General features: G+C 42.1%; 1 protein-coding gene across 1 annotated transcript in view; it reads right to left on the reverse strand.

Moving 5' to 3' along the window:
• Positions 1-4786: 4786 nt before the first annotated feature.
• The window catches only part of TSNARE1 (t-SNARE domain containing 1), a gene marked incomplete at both ends in the record, with an annotated part of 77133 nt that continues 54768 nt past the window's right edge, over positions 4787-27151 (reverse strand). Inside the window, one exon of the mRNA XM_009877387.1 lies at positions 4787-4859. Coding sequence (XP_009875689.1) covers positions 4787-4859 — 73 coding nt within the window. The remainder of the gene's footprint in view (positions 4860-27151) is intronic.

Raw genomic sequence — 27151 nt, forward strand, 5'->3', positions numbered from 1 at the left:
CAGCTTTCTTGTAGCCCCCTTGAGACACTGGCAGCCACAATAAGTTCTCCTTGGAGCCTTCTTTTCTGCAGACTGAAGAGCCCCAACTCTCTCAGTCTGTCTTCACAGGAGAAGTGCTCCAGCCCTCTGAGCATCCTCGTGGCCCTTCTCTGGACAAGCTCCAGCACGTCCAGATCTCTCTTGTGCTGTGGCTCCAGAACTGGACGCAGCACTCCAGGTGGGTCTCACGAGAGTGGAGTAGAGGGGGAGAATCACCTCCCTTGACCTGCTGGCCGTGCACCTCTTGATGCAGCTCAGGGCACGATTGGCTTTCTGGGCCATGGAGAAGTAGTGGAAGAAGAAGAAAGTCTGATGAAGTCTTTTGAGTGCTGCAGTGGGGTCTTCTAGCAAGTGGAATTTTGCTGTGCAAATATAGATTTGTATACCTTTGTTTTGGACAAAGAGGTAGAGGGTAAATTACTTGCTTTGTTTCTGTTTCTGTAATCTCAAAATAGGTGGATGGTATGTGATCTTGGGATTTTTTCCTGTTTTAAGGTGTTGAGGAAGCTGCAGATACACCAGCAGAAGGTTGGTTCTAAAACTTTCCAACAGAGGAAGAAACTGGAGTCTTCTAAAACTGTAAAAAGTTTGCAGAACAATGTGGCTCTTTCCTTGTGGTTTTGAGAAAGATGACGGAGCTACAAACTGATATAAGTGGTGAAAGCTGAATTAGAGCAGCTTAGGTAAGGGATGTAGGTATTGCATGTTATTTTGGCATAACTAGTAAAGTTACATACACAGGTAGGATGGAAGAATAGCTCTTCTAAAACAAAAACAGAACAGCATTTTCTTTTTTGCCTTGGGCAAAAAAGAATGCAATTACCATATTATTCAGGTCATCTTTATTCTCCTTTACAACACAAAGAGAAGCTGACAGAGGTGGACAAATACATGTTTGCCTTCATGAGGTACTAATACAAACCCCGGCAGTTGCATTCCTGACACTTTCTTTGGCGGAACTGGGGATTTAAGAATTCTCTTCTCCCCATCACCAGTTACAAAATTGGTTTCATGTAACTATATCTATTGATCCTAGCATGGCAAATGGAAAGACAAGCTTGCACATATAAAATCAGAACATTCAGTGTGAAAACTGGGAATATTTCAAGCTGCTGAGGCATTTGTAGCTCAGTTGAGTGGCCATCTACGAGCATAGAAATAAGTGACTGTCGTTCTCACGATCAACCCCAAAGTAATTTACTTCTCACAGTGCCAAGTCCTTAATTCATGCCCTGGATGCTTTTCACTGAAGAACTCTTCCACTACAGTGAGATTAAAGTTTATCATGGGACGTGGCCCTCCTCTAGCCACATAGAGATACTGTCATTTGTGCATCAAATCCTCAAAGTAATTATCAATGCTCTCCTAGAAACTCCTAGATTGTTTACGTCCTCTTGAGTTGTCCCTCCAACAGATATTGAGGTGGTTGAAGTTCCCCATGAAGTCAAGAGCCATGAACATGAGGCTGATTCTGTCTGTCTGTAGCGGATATCATCCACCCGCTCCTGATCAGATCGCCTAGAGCAGACACCAAGTGCAATGCCCCTTTGCCTGTCCTCTTTTTAATCCTAACACATAAGCCACCCTCGGGCAGAGCTCCACACATTTCAACTGCTCTCTTACATAAAGGGCAACTCCTCCTCCTCCTCACCTTCCTATTCTGCCCTTCCTAAAGAGCCTCTATCCTTCTAATGCAACATCCAGTCACCGGGAGCCATACCATGTCTCCATCATCCCAACAGAATCATAGCCCTGCAACTGTACACAGATCTCTAACTCTTCATGCTTATTCCCCATACTGTGAGTATTAGTGTACAGGCTCTTGAACCAGTAAGTTGAGCTCCTGGAGAGGATTTGGGGTATGTGTCCACAACAGTGCCTTGTAGGCAGCTTGCTGCCTGCATGCAAGTGCTAGAGGTGGCCCAGCCCAGGTCCCATTTTGATGTCTTTATGAACCCTTCTTGCTACCCCACCCCATGTCCTTTATTCCGCAATTCTGTACATTATGCATAGGATAAGGGGAAATGGCCTTAAGTTGTGCCTGCGGAGATAAAGGTCGGATATCAGGAAGAATTTCTTTACTGAAAGGGTTGTCAGCCATTGGAACAGGCTGCCCAGGGAGGAGGTTGTGTTACCATCCCTGGAGGTGTTTAAGAGACGGGTAGATGTTGCATTGAAGGACACGGTTTAGTGCTGTTGATAGGTTGGACTCAATGATCTTGAAGGTCTCTTCCAGCCAGAATTGTTGATTCTATGATTCCGTGACTGCTGATCGCTCCCTCCCTCCACCATCATTCCCAGTTTAAAGCCCTCTTTATGAGGTTAGCCATCCTGTGGGGATAATAGCTTTGCTCTGCCTAGTGAGGCAGATGCCATCTCTCACAAACAGATGCTGATCTGCAAACAAGGTCCCATAGTTAGAGAACCCAAAATCACGTTGTTAACTCCATGCCAACTCCAAAGCTGATTACTGATTTCTTTTATCAGTGCCCTCCTCCTCACACCCTTTGCCCTCACCAGCACCCTATGTGTTGAAGCTGCCTAGACACGCTTTTGCCAAGAGCTCCTGTAAGATTGTGTTGAAAAGACTCTGTTGGTTCAAAGGAAACCTGGGCCACTCAAAGTTTTGACTTGGACTCACTGAAGCCAAATGTTTAGTTAAATATTCATTCTAAAGAGATGTCATGCCTAGGAACACAGGCATGAAGTTTATTTGTAGAAGACAAAAAAATAGCAGAGATATGGTGCCCCGAGCCTGTGTTTCTGTGATCTGTTTTCTCCTGGCTCTCTACCCTAGGGAGTGTTATGGATGGGTTCATTAAGAAACTGCCCATACGCCAGCAAAACTACTTTTAGGTTTCTGTAAGAAGTCTGGGCTACTCTGCCTGTGCCGCGCACAGAGCAGACAAGCTCTTCCCACTAATTCTCCCCAGCTCAGATGATCCAGAGGGTGGTTTGCTTTACAGCCTGGGCAGCATTGTGCCGAGTGTCACATCTCCCATTCCCTAGCTAGGTAATTTCCTTGCATTTTCTATAAAAGCACACACAGAACTTTCATTTCATGCATATAAGAGTGATGCATTTAAAAAAAATAATTAAAAAGTGCCAAGAGAACTGCCTCTCATCATCATTGCTTTTGAATTTGCACTGGGTGGGAGGTCAGCTCCCTTTGCCTCCTGATTCTTAATCTCACTTCTGTGTAATATGAATGTCAAAAGATAAACAGTGGGACCTCTCAGTGGTTGGTTGGGAAGATATCTTGACTGGCTGCCAGGCTGAAAAGATATTCCTAGAGAAACCATTAAAAATCTGCCGCAGCAAAACAGGAAGAAGAAAGAATTGCCAGATATAAAAGCAACAAAAACCTTATGCTGGCTCAAAAACAAAACGTCCTACTTAGTCTGTTTCTCGCAGGCAAGTTAAAACTGGGGTCACTTCTATGCATGGGCAACATCTTAAAATAATAAATATTGCCTCAAGAAAAGGAGTTAGAAGGATCTTGAAGCTCTCTGATGTATGTTGTCAAGTCCCTCAAGGCATTAGCATCTGATGTGCTTTTAGGAGATGAATCAGGCTCCAAAGTTATCCATGTACAAAAACAAGCTTCCGAACAAGCATAAAAAAAAAAAAAAAGAAGAAAGAAAAAAAAATAATGCAAAATATTAAAACGTTGAGTTTGGATATCATCTTGATGTTTTTCTGCACCTGTGAACCTGAGTGGTGTTTCTCAGTGAGATGCAGCTAGCTCATTTCAGTAGGAAAAAGGTATCTTATGCTGACCAGAATTTGCAAAAGTATGAGCTTGGTAAAGAAATCCCCAGTGATTAATAAACAGCAGAGAAGAGCTTCTTCTTTTTTCTAACCAACATGTGACTGTCTTAGGACTTGATCCAGCTCCCAGGAGCTCCAGTGAGATCTCCAGCTGAGCACTGCAGGTTAGAAGCACTTCAACAAATCTTGCTCCTCTGGAGTTTAGGTCCCTGAATGAGGATCTAGGACTACTCGCTGTCAAATTTGGAAGTAAACCATTGCTTCTGAACCACTGCAAAGTATTGGCATAAATACACAAAGCAAAAGATATGGAAGTCTGACTGTTCTTAGCTGCACCCCTCAGATATTTATATACATTAATAAATCCCCAGGGGATAATAAGATTCTGAGAGGCTACTCTCATTTCTTCTCCCATGTTTTCTCCACCATGAGCCTAGCTACTGGTTGCTGGAGAGCAAGAGTAGGTCAGCTAATGGGCAGGAACTTCAGACTATGCATGTGAGCACATCATGATGCTAGGCTAAGGTAAATTTAATCAGAGACACTCTAGAATGTGGAAGGAAAATTCCACTTAGGAGGAGCAAGCTACTTAATTTTCTCCACCATCAATAACAACAACAATAATTGCTTCTACTATTGTTTTTTAATTACAGTTCCAGGTAGAAAAGAAGAATTGGATCCCTTTCCAGTTAATGTTATATACTCTCCAGCTTCCTTTTCAGAGTCAAAAGGGAACAGATTCATCTCCCTGTGAATTCTATTTTATGCTAAATACACTAGCTAATAATCCTTAATATGAGAACCCTATTGCACAGGGCAGCCTGTCAGATCAAAACATCACTGGACGGACAAAATGCTCAAAGCGCAGGGAAAATAATCACAGTAGCAACAAACAGCTGCTCATGAGGGGCCACACAACATCACACCGGAATGGTGTAGAAGAGTAATAAAGCCCATACTTAAATGAGATACCTACCTATTGTGTCTCCTTGCTCATGCACCATGGAGGCCAGGTCTTTAATGATCTGGTTCACATCCAACATGTCACTCTGAAAACGAAGAAGGTCTAACATTAATGATGGATGGGTAACATCCAAGCATAAAAGACATGTCCCACAGACAAGTTTAGCAAAGAAAAGAAAAAAAAGGAAAAAAATCCAACCCAAACCAGAAAACTCTGAGTAGAATGAAAAGCAAAAGTTACAATGCTCCTATAGTAATTAAAAAAGTCCTCTTAAAGCTATGGTTTGCTGAATCTAAGTCAGTTGACTTGTGCTTTCTGTAAGAAACAAATAGAATGATCAGATTTTATGGCTGCTTTTCAGAATCGTGGAGGTCTAAGAGAGAAAAAAAAAAACACCACACAGTAAAAACAGCAGCAGCAAACCCTTCTCTTTCTAAAAAGCTTATTGTTGAGTCAGGCCACTCATCCCAGAATGTGGAATCTTACGCAAAAAAAGGCCATCTTTCAGCATAGCATCCATCTGATAAAATATTATTTGTAAACTGACAGAGATATGATCAAAACCTCACTGAATTTTAAATCTCCTTATTGGTGAGACAATAACGGCAGACTTGTTTGATGTACAGATTCCTTTTTATGTTTTCAAGTGTAAAGCCAAACCAAAACAAAAAACAAAAATACCCACCATAAAAACAGACTCAGCACTGAAATTTTCTCAGTTAAACACAACAAACTGCCAGTGAGTTTGTTTTCTTCATTTCTGAACACTTACCACATACTAAAGCAAGTATGAGCATATGTTGACTTCATATAAAAAGAATTAGTCTAGTAATAATAGGCATAATAATAGAGGTACTGGTAAACGCACTGCCAGTAAGGCAACATCACCAAAGCAGAATAAAAGACACTCACAAAGGATGCACTTTGCTAAGCTGTACAAATCACAGAAACGCTGAGGTTGCCAGGAACCTCTGGAAATCATTTAGTCCAACCCTTCTTCTCAGAGCAGTCAATTAAAGCAGGTTCCTCAGTGCCATGCCCACTTAGTTTTGGGTATCTTGAAGGACAGAGACTCTGCAGACTGTCCAGTCAACAGTATGTCCGTGCATCCCTTGTATTAGCGAGCCCAGCCCTGGATGCTTTCTAAAGTGTTGAAAATATTTCCTAAAAATCTGCTTCTCAGAGGGCTAACTGCCTAGTAACTAATTTATCTGCTTGGATCCTCTTGTAGCTCCAGTCCACCTTGCCAAAAGCTCCGATTGCTTCCACCTCACTTTTAGAGAGCTCTAGCGGTAAATTTAGAAAACTGCACAAAATGAATCCCCATCCTTCTACCGAAGCAAAGGTTGTTGGGAGAATAGAAGTGCCATAACATTTAATCACATAATGCAACAGAATCGCATTAATTTGCAATGAAGCCTGGGAGTCCTGCTGTGAGATCTAGAATACGCCGAGTTGTTGAATAACTGAAGAAGCAGCAGAAACAAAAGATTAAAAAAGCTGTGAGAAATCATAATAATAATTAAAAAAACACCCCAAGAAAACCCCCAACCAAAGAGTGGGTAATGCATCACAAAATCCACTTCATTCATTCACTTGTCAAGCATAATGAAGCTTTAATTATGTATGGTATTATTCATAACTTGTAAATACTGCCGAATATTTTGTAAAAGCAATGAAGTTTAAGTAACTTGAGAGTGCACTTGAGCACTGTGGTAGTAAATCACTGCCAGGAAATGAAGAGAAATTAGCTGTGATTTTTCTGGGTGGGGGAGGCTTTTTTGTAAAACTCTTTGAAAAGAGAAAACTAAAGTTTAGCAAAATGTGAAGGATTGAGAATTAACTTTAATGTGTTGCTCTGCTCTCATTTAACTGCTTAGTAAAGATAATTAAGGAAAAATTAAACAAACAAATAATAATATTAAAAAAACCCAAAATGCTCATTTGTCTTTCTTGGCTAAATTGACACTGACATAAGTCTTTGTGTCTGCAACATTAACAAAACTCCTTCTCTCTTTCCGTCAGCCTGTTTTGTTTGGTTCTGCTTCTTTTACAGCACTTTAAGTGAACACAGCTTAAGAACATGGTTTTGGGCGTACATTTGGTTAGACAGAAGTTATTGTAATATACTGAATTATACATGCCCTCAAGTATTTTTGTTGGAATAAAATGAGCGGGCAATTCAGTCTGAGAAAGATCAGATGATATATTGACTCCTTATAGGGTCGTCCTCAGCTAATTTAACTGCAAGGAGCTGGGCTCTCTGCCTAGGGATCCCTGGATATTACGACGAGAAGGGAAGAATGAGGAAGGGAATTCAGTGCTGTATATGACTAGTGCTGCTTCACATTTGCCATTTATATCGAGGTACTTGGGATGAAACAGCCATCTGCTGCTGCAGAGTATAGATCTTTTTCATAACATTGTACCAGCACTTGAAATTATTGTTCAGCAAATACGCATTAGCGAAAAGCCAGCCGCTGAACTGTTAGGAAGGAAAAAGTGCAACTGCTGTATTTAAGGAAAAACAAGCAGGAGTGAACTGTAAAATACAGAGCACAAAAAATCTGACCCGAAGCAAGGAATCTGTTGAATAATTTAAACGGGCAATGTGGAGTTTCAAAGTCCCTGATATATGTAAGCAAAACAAAATGAAAAAACAGAAGGAAAAACAGTCAGAAATAAAGACCTTCCATAATGGAATATACCTAGGAGCTATACTCCTGTTCTTTCCTGCCAAGTTCTCTCTATCATGAAGCACCTCTGAACTTGCCAGGCTTCAGAGTTTGTCAGCAAAATCAGATTGCTTCTGGTTTCCCACTTTTGCACACACGATGCGGAATTCACAGTGAAATACAGCTCCTCATCAATCTCTTGGACTCCACAGGAACCAGGAGCCCAACAGCCCACAGAAGCCAAAAGCCAGCCACTGTTCCAAAAACGCTGTCTCCCTGCCAGTTAACACAGCTGGGTTTTAATCAACACCAGCCTTTCCTACCTGGCAACAATTCACTCACTACACTCTGCAACAAGAGGGAGACATTTAAATTGGTTCACTCAAACCCTTTTAGTTTTTTCTTTCTTTTTTTTTTAACGAAGGAGGAATCTGTAGTTCAGATTAATAGACAGGATTTAATGTCATCCATGCTAGAACAAAAGGAACTAAACTAGCCGACGGTAAAATCAGAGATTGCAAAACCAAATGGCAGTGGATAAAGACGACCAAAAAAGCAGAGCAGTGCCAATAAACAAAGCATGCAGATGGGGAAACCAGAGAAATGAAAGAGTTTGAGACCCTGAAGATTTGGAGGATTAACTCTGACTAGGAAAAGTTAGTTTGGAAACTTCTTAATAGAAAGTACTAGGTTTAAATGGCAGGACTATTAGAGTAGTTTAAACTGGCTCAGTGAGTGAATAATGCCACTGCAAAGTACTGAGATTTTGAAAAAAAAATCTGAAATTCCAATTCTGGCACAAAAAAAAAAAAAAAGGTTGGAAATATGATTTGGCGGATAAACTAAAAATTTCCACTTCCCATTTTTTCTACTGTTAAGACTGGAATTTCAACGTTTTCAAAATTAATCTGGGAGCAAGCGAGATTGTAAACCCCAGGCATTGTTACCGAGATGGGAGCAACCTAATCAGAAATCCCAGCAGCCCATTTCCCCATGGGACAAATATCACTGAGATATTTGCCAAGACATCAAATAAGAAAGCCTCCTCTCACTTCCACTCTTGTGTTTCCACACTAAAAACTTCTAATGTAGCCCTGACCTTAATGATATCCCGAGGACACTTCTGTATTCCAGCCACGAGAACAGCATCAAATAAACCAGAGAGGGGAGACATGCTCTCCTCAAAAGGATACAGAATAAGCATGTGCTGTCAATAATTTCTCTCTCACATTTAGCCAGACCCCAGCATCCTTTATCAATGTCAGCTCATGTCCTCAAGGGAAAAGTCACACTTATTTCTGAGGATGTTTGCCTCAGGTTTGTATAAAAACGGGATCAGAAGTATCTGTCGTCTATCCTGTTTAGCACTTTGGTATGCACTCAAAAACCGTCCCTCCATTTTTTTTAAGGACTACGAGTTAGCATTTAAGTTAATTGCTGCTGCTACGCTCAGGAGATGCTGAATTCTACATTCTGTCCCACCATCTACTCTGCAACAAGCAGCCAGGTGAGCAAGAAAATAAACCTGAAGGAGATTCTGATAGATGTAATATAACATCCGTATGTGTAGCTCTCTATATAGAAGCACTCCAAAATCAAACAAAGCAAAACACAACTCTATTGTTTGTTATCTTTGAGGAGGGGGGGAACAAACACAAACAACAACAAAAAAAACCCTGACAAAATCACACAAACTTCGTAGTTGTCTGGTATGTTTTACCAAAGAGATGCTGAGATGCTCCTTGGGTATTGTCACATCTGCGACACCCTTGGGGCATCTCCTACCCTGTGGTCCACCATGTGCGAACCACAGACCCAGAGTATACAGAAAGACTAATCAAAACATGGTGTTCGTATATCCCCATTGTCTTCTGCAAGAGAGAGGAAGGAAGGAAAAGATAAAAAATCATATAGAAAAAGCGAGAAAGTATCTCTGATGCTAGATGGGCAAAAACCTAAATCTTGCTGCAATAGCCTTTCAACAAATATTTTTCTCTTGTCTACAGCTGGGGAGAAAAAAAAAATGACATTCTATAAATCAAACTGATTCAGCCTAAGCAACAACAGACCAGCAGAAAATTGTTTTGAGGGCAGAAGCTATCCAGAACAGCAATTACAGCCTAAGTTAGATCTCCTCTGGGACTGAACAAAAGCCAGTGTGGGGAGATTCTCTCTCCCTCTTGCTTTTTGTGCTTCCTCCCTCATTTTGCTGTCCTAGCGGTCTGTGTCATCTCATTCAGCGTGGCACTACGCTGCATAATTAAAACACTTGTGCCAAGCTTCAGCACGTTAATCCAGCATCTAGCTGGGGAGAGCAGGCTCAAGAAACACAACACGAAGGGTATTGCTGTCCACCAAAAGCCAAATGGAGATGCTGTAGAAGGCGAGATGCCTCGAGCTCCTCAGGCAGAGGTGAAGCCATTGTAGAGGGCACCTCAAAGGAATGAATAAAGAGAGATCTTGGAACTAGCCACCTACTCATGATACTCATTGTGCCTGTCGTGGGTTGACCCTGACTGGAGGCCAGGTGTCCACCAAAGCTGCTCTATCACTCTCCTCCTCAACTAGGCATGGGGAGGAAATTATAGCAAAAAGCTCATGGGATAAAGGACAGGAAGACCACTCAGCAATTACCACCACAGCCAAAACAAACTCCACTTGGGGAAATTAGTTCAATTTATTGAATCAGAGTAGGGCAATGAGAAATAAAACCAAATCTTAAAACACCTTCCCTCTACCCTTCCCTTCTTCCTGGGCTGCGGTTGTGGTCAGTTCATCACATGTCTCTGCTGCTCCTTCCTCCTCAAGGGAGGAAATCCTCACGCTCTTCTCCTGCCCTAGCCTGCAGTCTCTCCCACAGGACACAGCCCCTCATGATCTCCTCCAATGTGAGTCTTTCCCACAGAGCCGCAGTTCTTCACGAACCGCTCCAGTGTGGGTCCTCTCCATGGGGTGCAGTCCTTCAGGAACAGACTGCTCCAGTAAGGAGCACACCTTGGAGTTTGCAGAGTTGTTTCTTTCACATATTCTCACTCCTATCTTCTGGCTACTGCTGTGCAGCACTTTCCTCCTCTTCTTGAACACATTATCACAGAGGCACTACCACCATCACTGAATGGCTCAGCCTTGGCCAGTGGTGGATCCATTTCAGAGCCAGTGGCATTGGCTCTGTCAGACATAGAGGAAGCTTCTAGCAGCTTCTCACAGGAGCTACCCCTGCAGCCCCTCGCTACCAAAATCTGGCCACACAAACCCAATACAAGCGAATCACAGAATCATAAATCATTCAGGTTGGAAAAGACCCTTGGGATCATTGAGTCCAATCATTAACCCTACTTTACAAATCTCACCCATAAACCATCTCCCCCAACACCACATCTAAATGACCTTCAAACACACCTAGGGATGGTGACTCAACCACCTCCCTGGGCAGCCAGTTCAATGTCTGACTACTTTTTTTGTGAAAATATTTTTCCTAATGTCCAGGCTCAGCCTACCCAGTCGCCATTTGAAGCCAGTAAGAAAGTTCATGAAACAAGCCAGAAAGCCAGTTCATGAAGCAAGTGAGAAACAACCCAAAAGAATGTCCAACCCAGCACGCCATCCTCAGTGTAAATTTCCGTGTCGTGAAAGAGACAGGGCTGGTGGGTGGGAAGATCACATTGCTCTGCATGTTTGAAGAAGAGGCAGAAACACGTTCTATTGCAGGATGGGCAAGAGCGAGAAAGGGGGCAATGTATTTCCTGCAACTCACTTACCCTTGTCCACTCTAATGGGCACCTCACAGATCACATACACATGCAGTTACTATTCATTTTAATGATCTATGTGAATAAATTGGACATAAGAGCTCCAGTTCACCTTCGCTACCACCCACAGCATGTGTCTTCCCACCAGTAGCAATTTGAGCATGAGTGGGTACGAGTTCCCTTGGAAAACTCCTCTCCTCTTAGCCATCAAACGACATTTGAAGACATGTCTTGACAACTGACGTTAATGACAGCCGTCATTATCTCTGATACGATCTCAAATGTGTGAGAGGCATGTGGGGGCAACAGCATGTTGCTGTGAGATGTGTTAATGTCTTTTAGACACCTTTTGCACCACGCTCTTTCCCTGAAGCTTCCCTGCAAACATGCATTGCTATCACCATCTCCATGTACTCTACATCCCTCCGCATTTCGCTTTATAGGGATTGAACACTGTTTAAGACAGCTATTTTCTTTCAGTTCAGAGTCTGTGCTGAAGGTCAGAACTGAATTGTAGTCTAAGGGAAATATAATAAGGCAAACGATAGGAAAGGATACTTTGCCCTTCTAAAACCCCTTAGATCTGGAAATTGGAGATGTGTTAATGGAAGATGTCATCAATAGTTCTGTTTTTTTAAAGTAGGTGTCCTCACTTTATATTTGGGAAAACGTGGCAAAAAATAAGGTATCAAAAAATCATGTATAAAATGTTGTTACTAATCATAATTTTGAACTTTAAATTAATCTATATCCAAAATTTCATTTCAGGTCAGCAGTTTGTAAAGGTATGTGACTTCACATATCTAGATATTTGTGAGTATTTATACAGGCACATATACCCACCCATGTGTTCTTGTGTACCACATACACACCCACCTGTATAATTAGCAAATGTATATATAGATACACTAATAATTTTGAGATCTAACTTGCCCTCACAATATACCAGGTGTTAAATGAGCATTTGAGACTTAGCAGATTGCAGAGATACAAACACAGCCTATTTCTGTATACAGTAGCTCAAAACAGACCTTAATCTCAGGCGCTTTTTTCCTGCCTAAACACTCTGTTGCAAGATAAGCATGAACACTGATATGTTCTGATAACAGGCAAGCAAACAAAAAATAGAATAAAAATTGGTTTGCTTTGCTTTAGTTTTGACCAAAATAAAAGCTGTATTGATTCCATTTTGGCTTCACGTTAATGCCATGATAGTCTGATACCAGGCAGAGCAAGGGCAGGAATGGCTCTCATGGAAAACTGAGAGGAATTATGCAACCAAGTCAAGGTGCAGAGCAAACGGAGAAATTTTTCAAAAATCATCCATGACGGGGGAGAGCAGGTGCACATACAGAATCTGCAGTGCACTGTCCTTCCTTCATCCCCTCTGCTCTTCTCTTCCCCTCTATGCTCATAAAGCCCCCGATAGAGAGTTGCTCGCCAAGAAGGAAAGCTGAAGGGAGATCCACAAACCAAGTAAATAGAATTTCATTACTCTCCCGAGTATGAAGCAGAACATCAGCTCTGCTCTCCAAAAGGGGCCATGCCACAATTTTGTTTCACTTTACTCGGTGTCTGATGTTACTGCACTGCGTTAACCCAGCTGGTGCAAGTCTCCAGGATGTTATAACGCACATTTGGAAGCAATAACTCCAAAAATGCATTAGACTGGTCACATCTAATACTCATTCTTTACACTTCTTAAGTTACGCATTTATTTTGTCAACGTTACAGAACAAAGTATCTGCATCCACACTACAAATCCAATCTTTTGCTCTCCTACAACTAAGTTTTTAGCTACTCTACCACCAAAAAATATCAATACTCTTGTATTTCCAACAAATTCTTGGGCTGTATAAGAAAGAGACTGTTAGGCTAGAAATACTGCTTCTGTTTTCTGTTGTGCTAGAAAGGTTTTTGTGAGTAAAGTCACCTATTCCAGCTTCCTGAAGTTGAATTAAGGAGTCCATTCTGAGGTAAGCTCACTTATGTTTATAGGGTAATCAAATGGTACAATAAACGCACAGAAGACCCAGAAATAGTCAATAAAATAGCGAATGAAATGCCTGACATTGTAGCCTTCATATTCTAGAAACAAAAATGCTCAGTGAAAAACAAAGATTCTCCCAATAGGGAATACCTATTTTGTATTTAGAATACGGGTTGCAGTTTAAGATTTGTGAAATTTGCTGGCCTGACACCCTGACAGCAAAAATGAAGTGCAACACAAAACGTAAGGGACCTTTAAAGATCATGTGATCCAACCATTTTTAGATCAGGTTGCTCAGAGTTTTGCTCAACTTGACCTTGAATGTTGCCAGGGATGGGGCCTCCACCACCTCTCTGGGCAACCTGTGCCAGTGTTCCACCACAGCCTTGTCTGAGAAAAGACTTTTATGACCAACAGGACACTCGGTTTCTTCTGCAAGAGCTGGACAACAACCACACCGGTTACATGCAATGGCCATGGACTGGCTTATGACATGGTACCTGTCTGCCAGGAACTGTTGGTCTATGTTGCACCTTTATGTTGTATCAGCTTCCAAACCACACCAAGGAGCCAGAAACTTATTCAGCAACAAACTGCATAAAGATATATGGCTTCTTACAGCAACCTATGAATGACTTCTTTAATATTTTTTTTTATATATATATACACACACAATAAAAATACTTGTTGGGTATACTTAGTCATAAAAAAAAAAAAGAAAAGAAAATGCATTTAATATTTAAAGCTACACTTTTGTAGCTGTTCAGAAGAAGAACATCTCCTGAGTATTGTCATCAAAAATATGGAAATCCATAAGAAAGCGCCAAACTCAGTGTCTTGCACATCGACTTTTCCTTTAGCACCTCTTGCTTTTTGCCCCAGGCTGCAATGTATAAACTAATAGGAGTCGTGAGAGAAGTAGCTGTAATCTATCACACTGACTGATACCAGCCCCAGGAAAAGCAGTTTATTGCAGGTGGTACGTTATCTTCAAAAATAGAAACTGCAGAAATTATGACAAAAACTTCAACATTTTCCACACTTTGTTTGCAGCGCTATTAATTCTTTACTCTAGATTTATTTCCATGAGGGTCATGTAACCAGAAAAATACAATGGAGGAATTCATTTTCTTTTTAGGAGTGTTCTGGGAAGCCAAGCAATTAGAACAATCTTAAGCTGTCATGTGTTATCAATTGCCACTCAATTATTTCACTTAAATAAAATACTGATTGCAGAGTCTGATCTGCAGCTATCAAATGAGCGACTCATTTAGGTGTACTATTTATTCTGGAGAAATTAAAAAGGAATATCGAACTGAAAGGGGAAAGACAAAAGGACAAGGGAGAGGAGAAAACTCAAAATATTTAGCATATTTTCACGATTCTCTGCTATGTTGCCAATTCTCAGTTTAGAAACAGCTGAAACTACTGTACTGGAGATCAGTCAATCCTCATTACAAGTGGTGTCCATGGTTGTGGTGGAGAGAGGAAGATGTAATCTCTTAAAGAGGTCGTTGAAGGTCAGAAGCTCTTGTCCTCTGTCTTCAGGAGACAAAAGACGGGGTGATGTTGTCCAGGTCTCCAAGGGCTGCACCAGCTCCCTGACTAACCAGGTTCATGTGCTCCTCAATGACACAAACTGGCCAGAGAAAAGACATATGTTCCATACAAGTTAAAAAAAAAAAAAAAAAAAAAAAAATCTTTTCGCCATTTAGCGTGGAGTTGTTTGTATTTCTGAAAGCTCTGTCCTGTATTTCCCTATGTGTTTCAACTCTGAATGCTACTTTCTTTGTAGACTATTCCAGATTTTGGCTCTGGTGACTGCAGACTCAGACTATACTGTTGACACTTAAGTTGTATATTTTCAGTCAATAATGCAGGTTACCTAACAGGCACAAATGCCGAGTAACGGTATCTGAGGGACAATTAATTACAACTACAGCTAAAAGGCTTATAAAAGAAACTCTTGATGGCTATCACCTTCTGTAAAAATCAGACTGGCTGGAGCTGACTCTCCAAAACAACCCTCATGTGGTTTCACTTTCCATTCTGTACCTGTGAGAGCTTCTTTGTTAAAAGTATCCATTATATCAAAAATGATTAATCTCATTGTTCAAGGACTTTCTCTTAATGTTTAAATTATACTTATCTGTCCTTAGTTACTACTTGGTAATTTGTTACTACCTTCAACCTTAATATTTTAAATTATTCCACCCTTTTTTTCAATGCTATTACATATCAAGTATTTCTACATAGTCATCATGGCTCAGCTAACCACTGCTGCACTTTCTAAGCCTGCAGTTGGTAAATTCCTGTAATCTCTCTTCATAAATTATACTTAATACTTCTTCCTCACTTCTTTCCTTCTGGATCGCCTCCAAATTCCTAATTGAAAAAGCAGGCCAAAAAGCTCTCATTTCTTACACACCTTCCTATCAGATAAAAGATGTCCATGTCTAAGGCAGACATTAAAGCTCCAACTGTCTGTATCTACTTTCCAGTTGAAAATATCCCATTTGGGGTTAAACCTACAGGACTGTCTCACACTGAGTCTTGGTCTTTCTATATCTCAAAAGCATTTATTTGGTGGGTGCCACAGTATGAATGGTTTAGAAAACTCGTTCTAGGTTGGTTTTAGGCATAGAATTTGAGATTCTCCTGGAAAGACTGGTCTCTGTAAGGAGATTTGAAAGGTGCAAATCCTTAGGTCCCACAATCTCAGATTCATTGAGAAGAAACATTTCTCTAGCACAAGAGGGAGGCAGGCACCTTCAGAAAGTCATTCTTAGTTTTGGTATTTAAAATGAAGTCAGATGAGTCAGAGACTTTGTAGGTAGCACTGCAATGGGAGAAAGAGTAGGTTGGGTTTTTTCAAAATGAAAAATGCAGTTCGAAAAATGCACTTTGGTTACTCAACCCTACAGACAACATAGCTGTGTTTGCACACATGAGCATAACTGTAATGAGCAGGATATCACGAGCTGGATTATGACCCTGTGCCAATCTACAAGGACATGCATTTGATTCTGCAATTTTAAGGCATGCTTTAGCAGTTATATTGCCTTGTCCTGTCCAATGTCATTAACCTTCTCTTTCTCAATCAGTTCCTGATTGTCTTTATTTATCTTCCTTAAACAAGCTTTTCAGAGGGACCTGGAGAATCTGAGCAAATGGACAGACAAAAGCAAATGGCAAGTCCAGCACAAGGGGAGGAATCACCTCATGTATGGATTGGGGACTGACTTACTAGAAAGAAGTTTAGCATTGAAAAATCTGGGAATCCTCGTGGGCAACCAGTAGCACATGAGCCAGCAGTGTGGTAAAGAAGTCTAGTGGCCTCCTGGGTTGCATTAGAATGCAGCCAACAGGTCCAGTGAGGTGATCTCTCCTCTCTATTTGGCATTTGTGAGACCACATCTAGAGTACTGTCCAGTTTAGGTCTACCAAGTACACAAAAGAATCAGAATCAGAGAATTATTGAGGCTGGAAAAGACCTGTGATATCATCACATCCAGCCTATGACTCAACACCACCTTCAGCCAGACCAGGGCACTAAGTGCCACATCCAGCCTCTCCTAAAACCCCTCCAGGGACAGTGACTCCACCCCTTCCCCGGGTAGAGCATCCCCGTGCCTGAGCGGCCTCTCCGTGAGGAAGGGCTGCCTGAGATCCAACCTGAACCTCCCCTGACGCAGTTTCAGGCCGTGCCCTCTCGTCCTGTCACTAATTTCCTGGGAGAAGAGTCCAAATTTATCCTCATCCACTAAGTGGTTCACCTTGTCATAGAAGGAGATCAGGGTAGTGAAACAGGACCTGCCTTTCATAAATCCATGCTGACCGAGTCTGAAGATGTTGCCCTGTATGTACTGCACGATGGCACTCAAGATGATCTGCTCTATAACCTTCTCTGGTCAGACTGAGAGGCCCATAGTTCCCAAGATCCTCCCTCTTTTAGATGGGCATCACGTTTGCTAACCTCCAGTGTACTGGGACCTCTCCAGTTAGCTAGGACTAATGATAAATGATTGAAAGTGGCTTGGTGTGCCCTTCTGCCAGCTCCCTCAGTACCTTTGGGTGGATCTCTGGGGACATTCAAACCCTGTGTGACCTACTGGAGGTGATCCTGCTCTGGCAGGGGGGCTGGACTAGATGATCTTTTGAGGTCCCTTCCAATCCCTCACATTCTGTGATTCTGTGATGAATTCAGCCCTATAGATTTATGTGTGACTAGGTAGTGAGCAGATCACTAACCATTTCTCCTTGGATTATGGGTGCTTCATTCTGTTCCTTCTCCCTGTCTTCCAGCTCAGAGGCCTGGGTGCCCGGAAAACAACTGATGTTACTTAGAAAAAAGTTCTTAGAAACATTTTTAACCATATTTTACAACAGCGGCCAAATTAAGTTCTAGTGGTGCTTTGGTCCGTGTAATTTTCTCCCTGTATAACCTCATAACATCCTTGTAGTCCTCCTGAGTTCCTGTCCCTTTTTTCAAAGGTCATAAACTCTTTTGTTTTTCCCCTGAGTTCCAGTCAAATCTCTCTGTTGCATCAGGCTGGTCTTCTGGCCTGTTTAGCTCATCTTTCGGCACACAGGGACAGCCTGCTCCTGTGCATTTAAGATTTCCTTCTTGAAGAATGTTCAGCCTTCCTGGACTCCTTCGCCTTTGAGGACTGTTTCCCAAGGGATTCTGTCAGCCAGGCTCCTAAATAGGTCAAAGTCTTCCCTCCAGAAGCCTAAAGTGGCTGTTTTGCTGAGCACCCTCCTTATTTCTCAGAGAACTCCATCATGTGTTTAAAAAAAGGTTGGATGTTGCACTTAAGGAGACGGTTTAGTGTTAGGGTGATGTAGGGCTGTAGGTTGGACTCGATGATCTTAAGGGCGCTTCCAACCTTTGTGATTCCATGATTACATGATTTAGTGATCGCTGTGCCCAAGACGGCCTCCAACCATGACATCACCTACAAGTCCTTCTCTGCTGACAAACAACAGGCCCAGCCGGGCCCCTTCCCTAGTTGGCTCGCTCACCAGCTGTGTCAGGAAGGTCTCTTCCACACTGCCGGAACCTTCTAGACTGTTTTTTCTACTCTGAATTGCATTTTCAGCAGACATCTGTTAAGGGGAAGTCCCCCATGAGAACAAGGGCTTGTGATTGTGAGACTTCTCCCAGATACTTGTAGAATATTTCATCTGCTTTTTTATCCTGGTTGGGTGAACTATCACAGATTCCGACCATGATATCTGCCTTATTGGCCTTTCCACTTGTTCTCACCCATAAACATTCGACCCTATCATCACCATCATTACACTCTAGACAATCATGACACTCCTTGGCACATGGGGCTACCCCATTGCCTCTACTTCCTCATTAATCGTAGGATCATAGAATGTCAGGAGTTGGAAGGGACCTTGAAAGATCATCTAGTCCAACTCCCCTGCCACACAGGAACGCGTCCAGGTGGATTTTGAAAGTCTCCAGAGCAGGAGAATCCACAACCTCTCTGGGCAGCCTGTGCCAGGGCTCCAGCACCCTCATAATGAAGAAGTTTCTCCTCATGTCGAGGTGGAACTTCCTATGTTCTATCTTAAACCCATTATTCATTGTTCTGTTGCTGGGCACCACTGAGAAGAGATTGTCCCCTTCCTCTTGACACCCACCCCTCAGATATTTGTTTATGTCCCCTCTCAGCCATCTCCTTTCAAGGCTAAACAGCTCCAGTTCTCTCAGTCTCTCTTCAAAGGAGAGATGTCCAAGTCCCTTGATCATCCTTGTACCTCTCCATTGGACTCTCCCCAGTATGTCCCTGTCTCTCTTGAATTGGGGAGCTCAAACTCAATCCTTTCTGAAGAGTTTAAAGCCATCCAGGGCAGCACTCCAGTTGTGCAAGTCATCCCACCACATAACTATGATGGCAACTACATCACAGTTTTCCAACTGCACAACAGCTTCCAGCTCCCAATTGTTGCCCATACTGTGTGTATTGGAACTCTTATATATGCAGATTACCAGCACAATATTAGATGGTGTCTGACAGCCCAAACCCAAATCTTATGCTCATCTCAGATCAGCGCTGTGAATCAAAATATTATCCAGTAATTAAAACGATGGTTATGAACACCAAGAAGCTCGCTCTCTGACCAAATCGGATATCATTCAAACAAGTGATGTCTCATTTTACGGCATCAGTTTTGCTTATGTTTCACTGGCAAACGGGGGAGATGTTCTCACAGAAAAAAATCTCTAAAGGAAAGAGCTACTATTTATAGAGCAGAGTCGGGGGATTATATGTTGATGTGTGCTACACCTACATGTACTGCTCAGCCCTGGGCTCCCTTCAAAGTCAATGAAGAGTCAACAGCAGGCTTGAGGTGCTTAGATTAAGGATTAGATATTTTGGAACTGTCTGGGACTCATAAATACTAACCTGAAGTTTTTACAGGAATAGGTGAAACATCCTTAGAGCTGTGAACTCTGAAAATTCATGGAGAATCAGGTGAATTTCCAGAAGAGCAGAAAAGAGAGTGTAAAGTCTGAAGAGAGCAGCATCGAGAAGTCTGGGAATTAGAGGCCTCTCAGCTCAATGTCAGCCCCTTGCAGCCCCCAGTGGTACAGACAGTGAAATATATTGGTTGTGGTTGCACAAAACTCAGAAAAAGCAGCAACAAGTATGCATTTGTCAAAAGCTACCTCATATCTTTCCAGGGCACAGCAATACACCTGAAGAAGGGGGAAAGCAGCAGATGACAAACACACAAGTAGGGCGAACACAGTCTAGATGAAAGAATTGTAAAATTGGCTGGGAAATCACATTAAAAAAATAATGACTGATCTATAACTCTCTTAGGTACTACACTGGAAGGATGCACTGAAAGGATTTCAACCTCACAAAGTTCAAGAAGACCAAGTGCAAGTTGAAACAATCCCCAGCATCAGAACTGACTGGCGGATGGCAGGAGGGTACTCTTGAAAAGAAGGACTCGGAAATACTTCAGAGAAGAAAAATCGGACATGAGCTGGAAATGTTCTCAGTCCAGAATGCCAATCTCATCCAGGGCTCTATCAAAAGAAGTGTGGCCAGCAGGTCAAGATTCTGTTCTTGCGTGATCCCACCTGCAATACTGTGTCCAGCTCTGGGCTCCTCAAAGCAAGAAAGACATGCTCAAGCAGGTCCAGAGGAGGTACCCAAAAATGATCAGAGGGCTGGAAAACTGTCCTATCAAGAAAGGATTTGATATTGTTCAGCCTGGTGAAGAGAAGTCACCAGAGAGGCCTTACTTCAGTCTTTCAACATATAAAGGGAGCTTCTATGAAAGACTGAGAAAGACTTTTTACCAGAGCCTATGGCAATAGGACAAGGGATAACAGTTTTAAGCTGATTAAGGATAGATTTAGATTAGACATAAGGAAGAAATTTTGTACTATTAGGGTGGTGAAACACTGGCACAGGTTGCCCAGAGAAGTTGTGGAAGCCCTCGACCCGGAAGTGTTCAAGGCCAGGCCGGACGAGGCTTTGAGCAACCTCATCTAGTGGAAGGTGTCCCTGCCCATGGCAGGGGGGTCAGAACTAGATGGTCCTTGAAGGTCCAACCCTTAACCTTTCTGACTTTATGACTCCCTGAGTTCTTGGGTTTTTTTCCCTGGATATAGGACTAGCATTTCAGTAATAGTTTAGGTGATTCAGTAGAAAGGATGGTTACTAAATATGAAGGTGTAATGAAGCTCAGAAACTTTTGTGCCTGTGAGGAGACAGAATTAGAATCCAAAGTGATCTTGTTAAATTGGGGAAACACTTCAAGAAAAAAAGGGTGAAAACAAATAATAAAATAAAAAGTTGTACAGTTTGACATAAAGAATAGGAAACAACTTTCCAGGTAGAAGTCCTTAAACAAAAAAGGCATTGAGGGCTGGGGACAAAGCTGGTGCTTGTGAGATGAAGTATTGTGTCCAGTTTTAAGCAATCAATCTCAGGTGGTGAAAGTTCATAGAAAAGCCATGTGAATGATCAAAGGTGTGAGAAACACAGTCTGGTAGGAAAAGCAGAAGGTGATGTGTAGAAAAGGGGGCGGATGATGGATAACATGAGACAATGCTTTTCAAATAAGTGCAACTGTTGCAAATAGGAAGGGAAAAACCCTTTTCTATATCCACCACCCGTATGACAGAAATTCACAGGCTTAATCTGCAACAGAAGACATTCAGAGAAGAAGTTAATGATTCGGGTAGTTGATCCTGTTTTAGAGCTGAGTGATGGATTTGACGATGTTTAAAGACAGCTTTGAACTCCACTTGCCTAATATTCAATGCAATCAATACAAACCCTCAAAATCAGAGAGAGAGGGACTATTTCAGGCAGCAGCTGCAAACTTTCTATCAACTCGAGTCACTAAACTGATTAAAGCACGCACCTCTCCCTCAGCTCTTGCACGTTAAGACTAATGCAGCAAATCTCTGCTCTGCTCAGCATCCCTGTCCACAAAAATAAAAGGGGAAACTCAATAAGCTTTAACCAACTTATCAATAGCATTGTCATTAAATAGTGACAGATAATGATCGGACAGCAGCATCTCCTCCTTAGCATGGAACGATAGCGTCTGCAGGCAGGGAATCCTTACAGCAGTGTGCCATCTATCAGCTGTGTGTAAAAACAAACCTCAACCAACCCCTGTCCCAAAGGCTGCATTTAGAAACCATCAAGCATGTCTACATTGACAGAGCAGATACTCTGGTGCTTAAAAAACTACTAGTCACTTGGCAGAGAAGTAAGTTATCCTGGCTTCGTTCCTACCCACAATGACCCTCAAAAGAAATGATAATTTAGAAGAATTTGGATTATTCTCTCCAGTTTCTTAGAAAGTCTTCAGCATTCATATGCCAGCATGCTCAGCTTGTGCTCCCTGAATTCGGATTGGCTTTCAGTGAACTGTTTCAAATTTGTTTTAATTTGCAAATGAGGCAGGTGAGAGTCTAGTCATGAATAGGGGATGGCTCAGCTCATTCCCAGCAACACACAGGTGCCTCTGGCTCAGAATGCGAAACACTGGGAAAGCTGCATGGATCTGAGCATGTGAGATGAGAAGCAGAGGAACTGCAGGGTTGCTTTCAGACTGGATGTACCTTGAAAAGGCGACTGCTAAGACTGCAGCTAATTATTTCCCATTCAAGGCAGATTGGCAAAATCTCTTACAGAGATCATTGTTCTGCAAGACCCAACAAATGCCCTCTTCACTGCACATTAGTCCATCATTGCTCTCTATCAGGAGGCTGGATAAGTCCTTGGCTTTCACTCAACATCAATGAACAACCTGTCCTACACTCCAGAGATATGTTTCTCAACCTTTCTGCAGCTGAGCTCACCGCTGGAAAGACCAGAGATGTCTTCTGTTTCATAGCTTTTGTCCTCCAGCCTTGACACATTCCCAACCTGAATCTGGCTGTGCTTTGCTCATTTGCACCCATACCAGGTCTCCCCGAGACTCAGTGATGAGGATGTGGTGGGGACACCTCACTTGTTGAAGCTCATCCACCCCAGGTGCCAGGAGCCATGAAAGCACTCAGAAGCCTTCTATTAGTGGGTGCACATCTCCAATGGCACATCCAGTCCTCCAGCTCCTCGCCAGAACCTAAGGGATCATGTCAATTTGGGTCACCTCCATAAGCAGCTGCTGACCATATTTTGCCTCTGAAAGACCCCAAGTCATGCCTGTAGAGTGGCTCCAGCCTTTGCAAAGAGTGGGCCACCAGGAACCAGCCCCCCTTTCTCAGCATCGTTACGCACTGACACATTTGGATCTATTGGATACTCAAAAGGGTTTTTACAGAATCACAAAATCACAGAATGTTAGGGGTGGGAAGGGACCTTGAAATATCGTCTAGTTCACCCCACTTGCCAAAGCAGGATCATCTAGAGTAGGTCACACAGAAACACAGGAATGGGGGAGTGTTTCTGCCCTGATTTCCACCCTTACGTATGCACTCAGCCCTCACTTCTGGCTGAAGCCTTTGTGGGTTGAGTTTTGTATCTTTTTGTTACTTTTTTAAAAAAAAATCAGAAAATAGATTGCTATATATTTTGCCTTTTCAAGTGTTTAGTGACAGAATGGAGTTGCCCTCAGTCACATAGGTTTGTCCTGGTAAGCACATTTATAAAGTGATTTCCCCTCCTTGTTATTCTGTCAATGGCATTTCACACTGTAGCTCCTTTAATGTAGCATTTTATCACTTGTCCCGAGGGCTGGTGACAGCCGCCAATTTCAAGGCTTCATTCCAGTCTTAATTTTCTTCTTTTCCTTTTATTTTTCTGCTGTTCCTCACCCCCCTCTCCCCATCTTTTCCTCTATTTCCAAGGTCTGCTGGTCTGCTAGATGAGTGCAACGAAAGACGATGATTTTCTCTCCCTTTGAACACAGAGACATTATAATCCCATAATGTGAACTTGTGTTACTTAGGAAAAGTTAAACTTCATGAAAGTGTAGCCACATTTCAGTTGCCTATAAAACTTTTTTCGCATAAACTACCCGTTAATGCTGCTGGGTTTAAATTTCCCTGCTCCTTTGCTGTTCAGAAATTGGACTGCTCATCTCCCAGGGATGGCTCTTTGCATTCGTGCTTGCTGCGATCCTCCCACCATCCAGAATTACCTAAATCAAACCAAAATAGGCTACAATCCAGCTCAAGCCACAGGAGAACAGGAATTTTACCCAAGGAAATATACACATGTATTAGCCCATCTTGAGGCAGTTCATTTCTTGCCACAACACTTATATTTCCATCCAAGAAAACCACTACCAACACGAAGGGGAACTGAATGTTTTGCTCTCATCAAAAGAGCAGGATCCCCCAAAAACTGGTCCTATTGAATCTGACAGCCACATCTCAATTTCAGCAAGCTTCTCCCCACACTACCTCTCTCCCTGCAAAAAGTTGCCTTCCAGCAGCCACAAAGAGATATTTCACTGCTATAGCAGCAACATTTTGCAGACTTCTGAGCAGCAAACAGTAAAGAAGCCACAAGGTTAAACTCTTCACTGGAGCTAAATATTTTCCATTGTTGTCTCAGACTGAGCTTTGCTCATGCCTTAATGGTAACTCTTGGTTTGCTCCATAGCCCAGAAAAGAGACTTGTAAGTAGCAAGAGCATCACCACCAACAGCCTTCATAATACTTAGATTATAAAAACTCCCTCTTTTGAGGAGGTATGACCTGAGTATGTATCCAGGGTTTGTGTAACTGTGCTGCAGGACTACGTGAGTGAACAACACTCAGAGGCTGCAATTTTGTCAAGGGTTAGGGCTGGGCTGGGCACTAAAACTGAGCAGAACTGGTTTTATTTAACTTGAACCAGGACAGCTTGGAACAACAGAGTAGATATTATTCATAGAGACCAGTTTTCAGACACTGGCACACAACACATGCACTGAATCTGGGTGCAAAGGCGGGATCAGGGTGACACTTCTGTGTATGTGTTTCCCTCCTTGACACTCCCCTTGGAAATTATATGCAGATTCTCCTGTACATCTCCGAAACTTTGGGTATGCACACGTTCTTCAGATGTACTAGTAGATAGGTGGATATTTTATTTGGTGAAGTGAACTCTGCACGTCCTTTAGGATGCAATTTTTTAGACATCAAAGCCACAGCTGGAAAACATGTTTTGTCAGCTCTAGAAATCTTAGGCTGGTTTGAGATATTGTCAGTAGTTTGAAAGTTGTATCAAAGGATGTGTGGCATCATTCTCCAACAAGGAACAAGTTATGAATTTCATCCTGAGGTGGGCCAACCATTCTGTTACTCATATTTTCACTTAGTTTTCCTAAGTTGTAAAAATAAATTTCTTCTTCTGATTTGCAATTAACATTAGATTCAATTATTGTGGGTTGCTTTTTTTTTTCAATAGAATTGATTTTTTCCCCATTTTATCGCTGGAATGTACTGTCACATTGGTGAAAGGGCAACTCGCCAGAATATTACTTAGATAACACTGGCATGCCTAAATAGAAAGCTTTTCATTTGTTCAATTAAAAGCAAGCATCAAAATCAGGACATTGTTCTTCTTTAATTTCATTATCCAGACTGATGGCTTATAAATGCATTTACTCATGTGGTCATCAGCCCGTGATTATTGGGGAATACTATGCCTCTTCTCTCAAATTACAGAAGACTTATCACGAAGGAACTGAGGGGGTAAATCAAACAATGCTGATATTAAAATACTACATCATGCTCGTAAGAGTAAACAGAAAATGCACAGGTTAAGATTGGTCTCTGTAAAACGAATACCTAAAGATGCAAGATTAAATTTCAAAAGCTTCGGGTGTCAAAAGCTTCTTAAATTAGACTCAAAGTGAGGGAGTGATCTAAGATGACAGAAGCAGGGATGCAGCATTGCCATTCACAGAAAAGGAAAAAAAACTACAACAGTGATCTGTCCAAACGCTCTGGTCAAGAAGAAATCCATAGGTATCACTGATTATGGATGAATGTCTGAGCTTGTGAGACGAACAGGCTGATCATGAATCAGCTCATGGCAGAACAGATGTCTAAGGTCGCATTGGATGTACTGTGTTCTACAAATGGCTTCTCACATTATTTTGATATATTTAAGTCAGGCAGGGACATCTACAAGCTGGAAACCTACAGCTAGGGAAGAGGTACCTTGCTCTGGGTGACAAGAAATCCTAATGACCTGGTGTATCCAACAGTTGACTTACTAGCGGGAACATCTAATCTCTAGTTAAGAACAACCCCCGCTGCAGACTGCTGGTTACAAATAACTGAGCTTAACAAAAAGTCTTGGTTGTTTGAATGATGAATAGAGTAATAAAACCTTACACATCATGGTAAAATGGCTAAACCAGAACAAAACAACAACAAAACACATGCAAGGCTGTAACAGCCTGGTCCTTGTAAAGAAAATCACATCTCACTTATCCCTTGCAATTCTTTACATGAGTTAATAGCTCAGTGGAAATGAAAAAAGAAACTGTAAACCCGTTGTTTTAATTCTTTTTCCAGTTGTAAAGGTCTGTGATGTTGTCACTCCTGAGGTGACTACAGAAGGTAACTACCAAAGAGTGAGGTACAAAACAAGGTCAAGTGCAAAAGCAGGTCAGGAGAAAGAAGATGAAAAAAAAAAAAACCCCAGAAAAAACCCCCACAACCCAAAACTGAAAGTAGGTCAGGTTTAATCATAACAAAAGGTTAACGGTCAGCTGCTTTCAGTCATTTTCCTGGATGCCATGCTGTTAAACATATTTATTAGTGCTCCAGGAAGGGGATTCAGTGGTGGAGGGAAAAAAAGAATCCTAAAAAACAAGACCAAAAAAATCTAAATCATGATGATACTGTACGTCCAACATCAACACGTAAGCTCTACGCAGGTGCACAAGACTGCGACACTTGGTCATCCCCTCTTGGCACAGAAATCTGATATAGAAATTCCAATAAATCTAGGACGACTTGAGCAGCCTTGTTCAGAAGGTAGGTAGGTGGAGTAGGCATATCTGTCCAAGCACGCACAGTTCTACGAGGGTTACATGTACAGCTTCTAACCACCCTGAGCCCTCTGCCAAAATCTTAAATTAAGTCTCGAGACTGGAGGACAAAAAAACCTACCACAATAAATGAAACATGTTGCTGAGTCAGTAACTGGCTGGCTAACAAGAAGCAGAGTATCTCCAGACCCTGAGGAGGACCTGGCTAATCACAACCAGCTCTTGGACCTGTGGTCAGGTCCAACAAGACTGAATTTGGACAGCTCAGACCTTTAGGGACAGGCCAGCTGAAGGGTAAAGCCAGACTGCACTCGGAGTGCAATGCCCACTGTGTAGGGCAGCGAGAGGACAGTTGTCTAGAAAAGATGTAATAAAGAACAACATAGACTTGGTACATAAAAGATGTAGAAGCCAGTCACAGGGGACAAGGCACAGGGCAGAATCCGACTGTACTTCTGCAGTCAGGCTTGCCAAG

The sequence above is a fragment of the Apaloderma vittatum genome, unplaced genomic scaffold (genome assembly GCF_000703405.1).
Source record: "Apaloderma vittatum isolate BGI_N311 unplaced genomic scaffold, ASM70340v1 scaffold831, whole genome shotgun sequence".
In the NCBI taxonomy this organism is placed as follows: Eukaryota; Metazoa; Chordata; class Aves; order Trogoniformes; family Trogonidae; genus Apaloderma; species Apaloderma vittatum.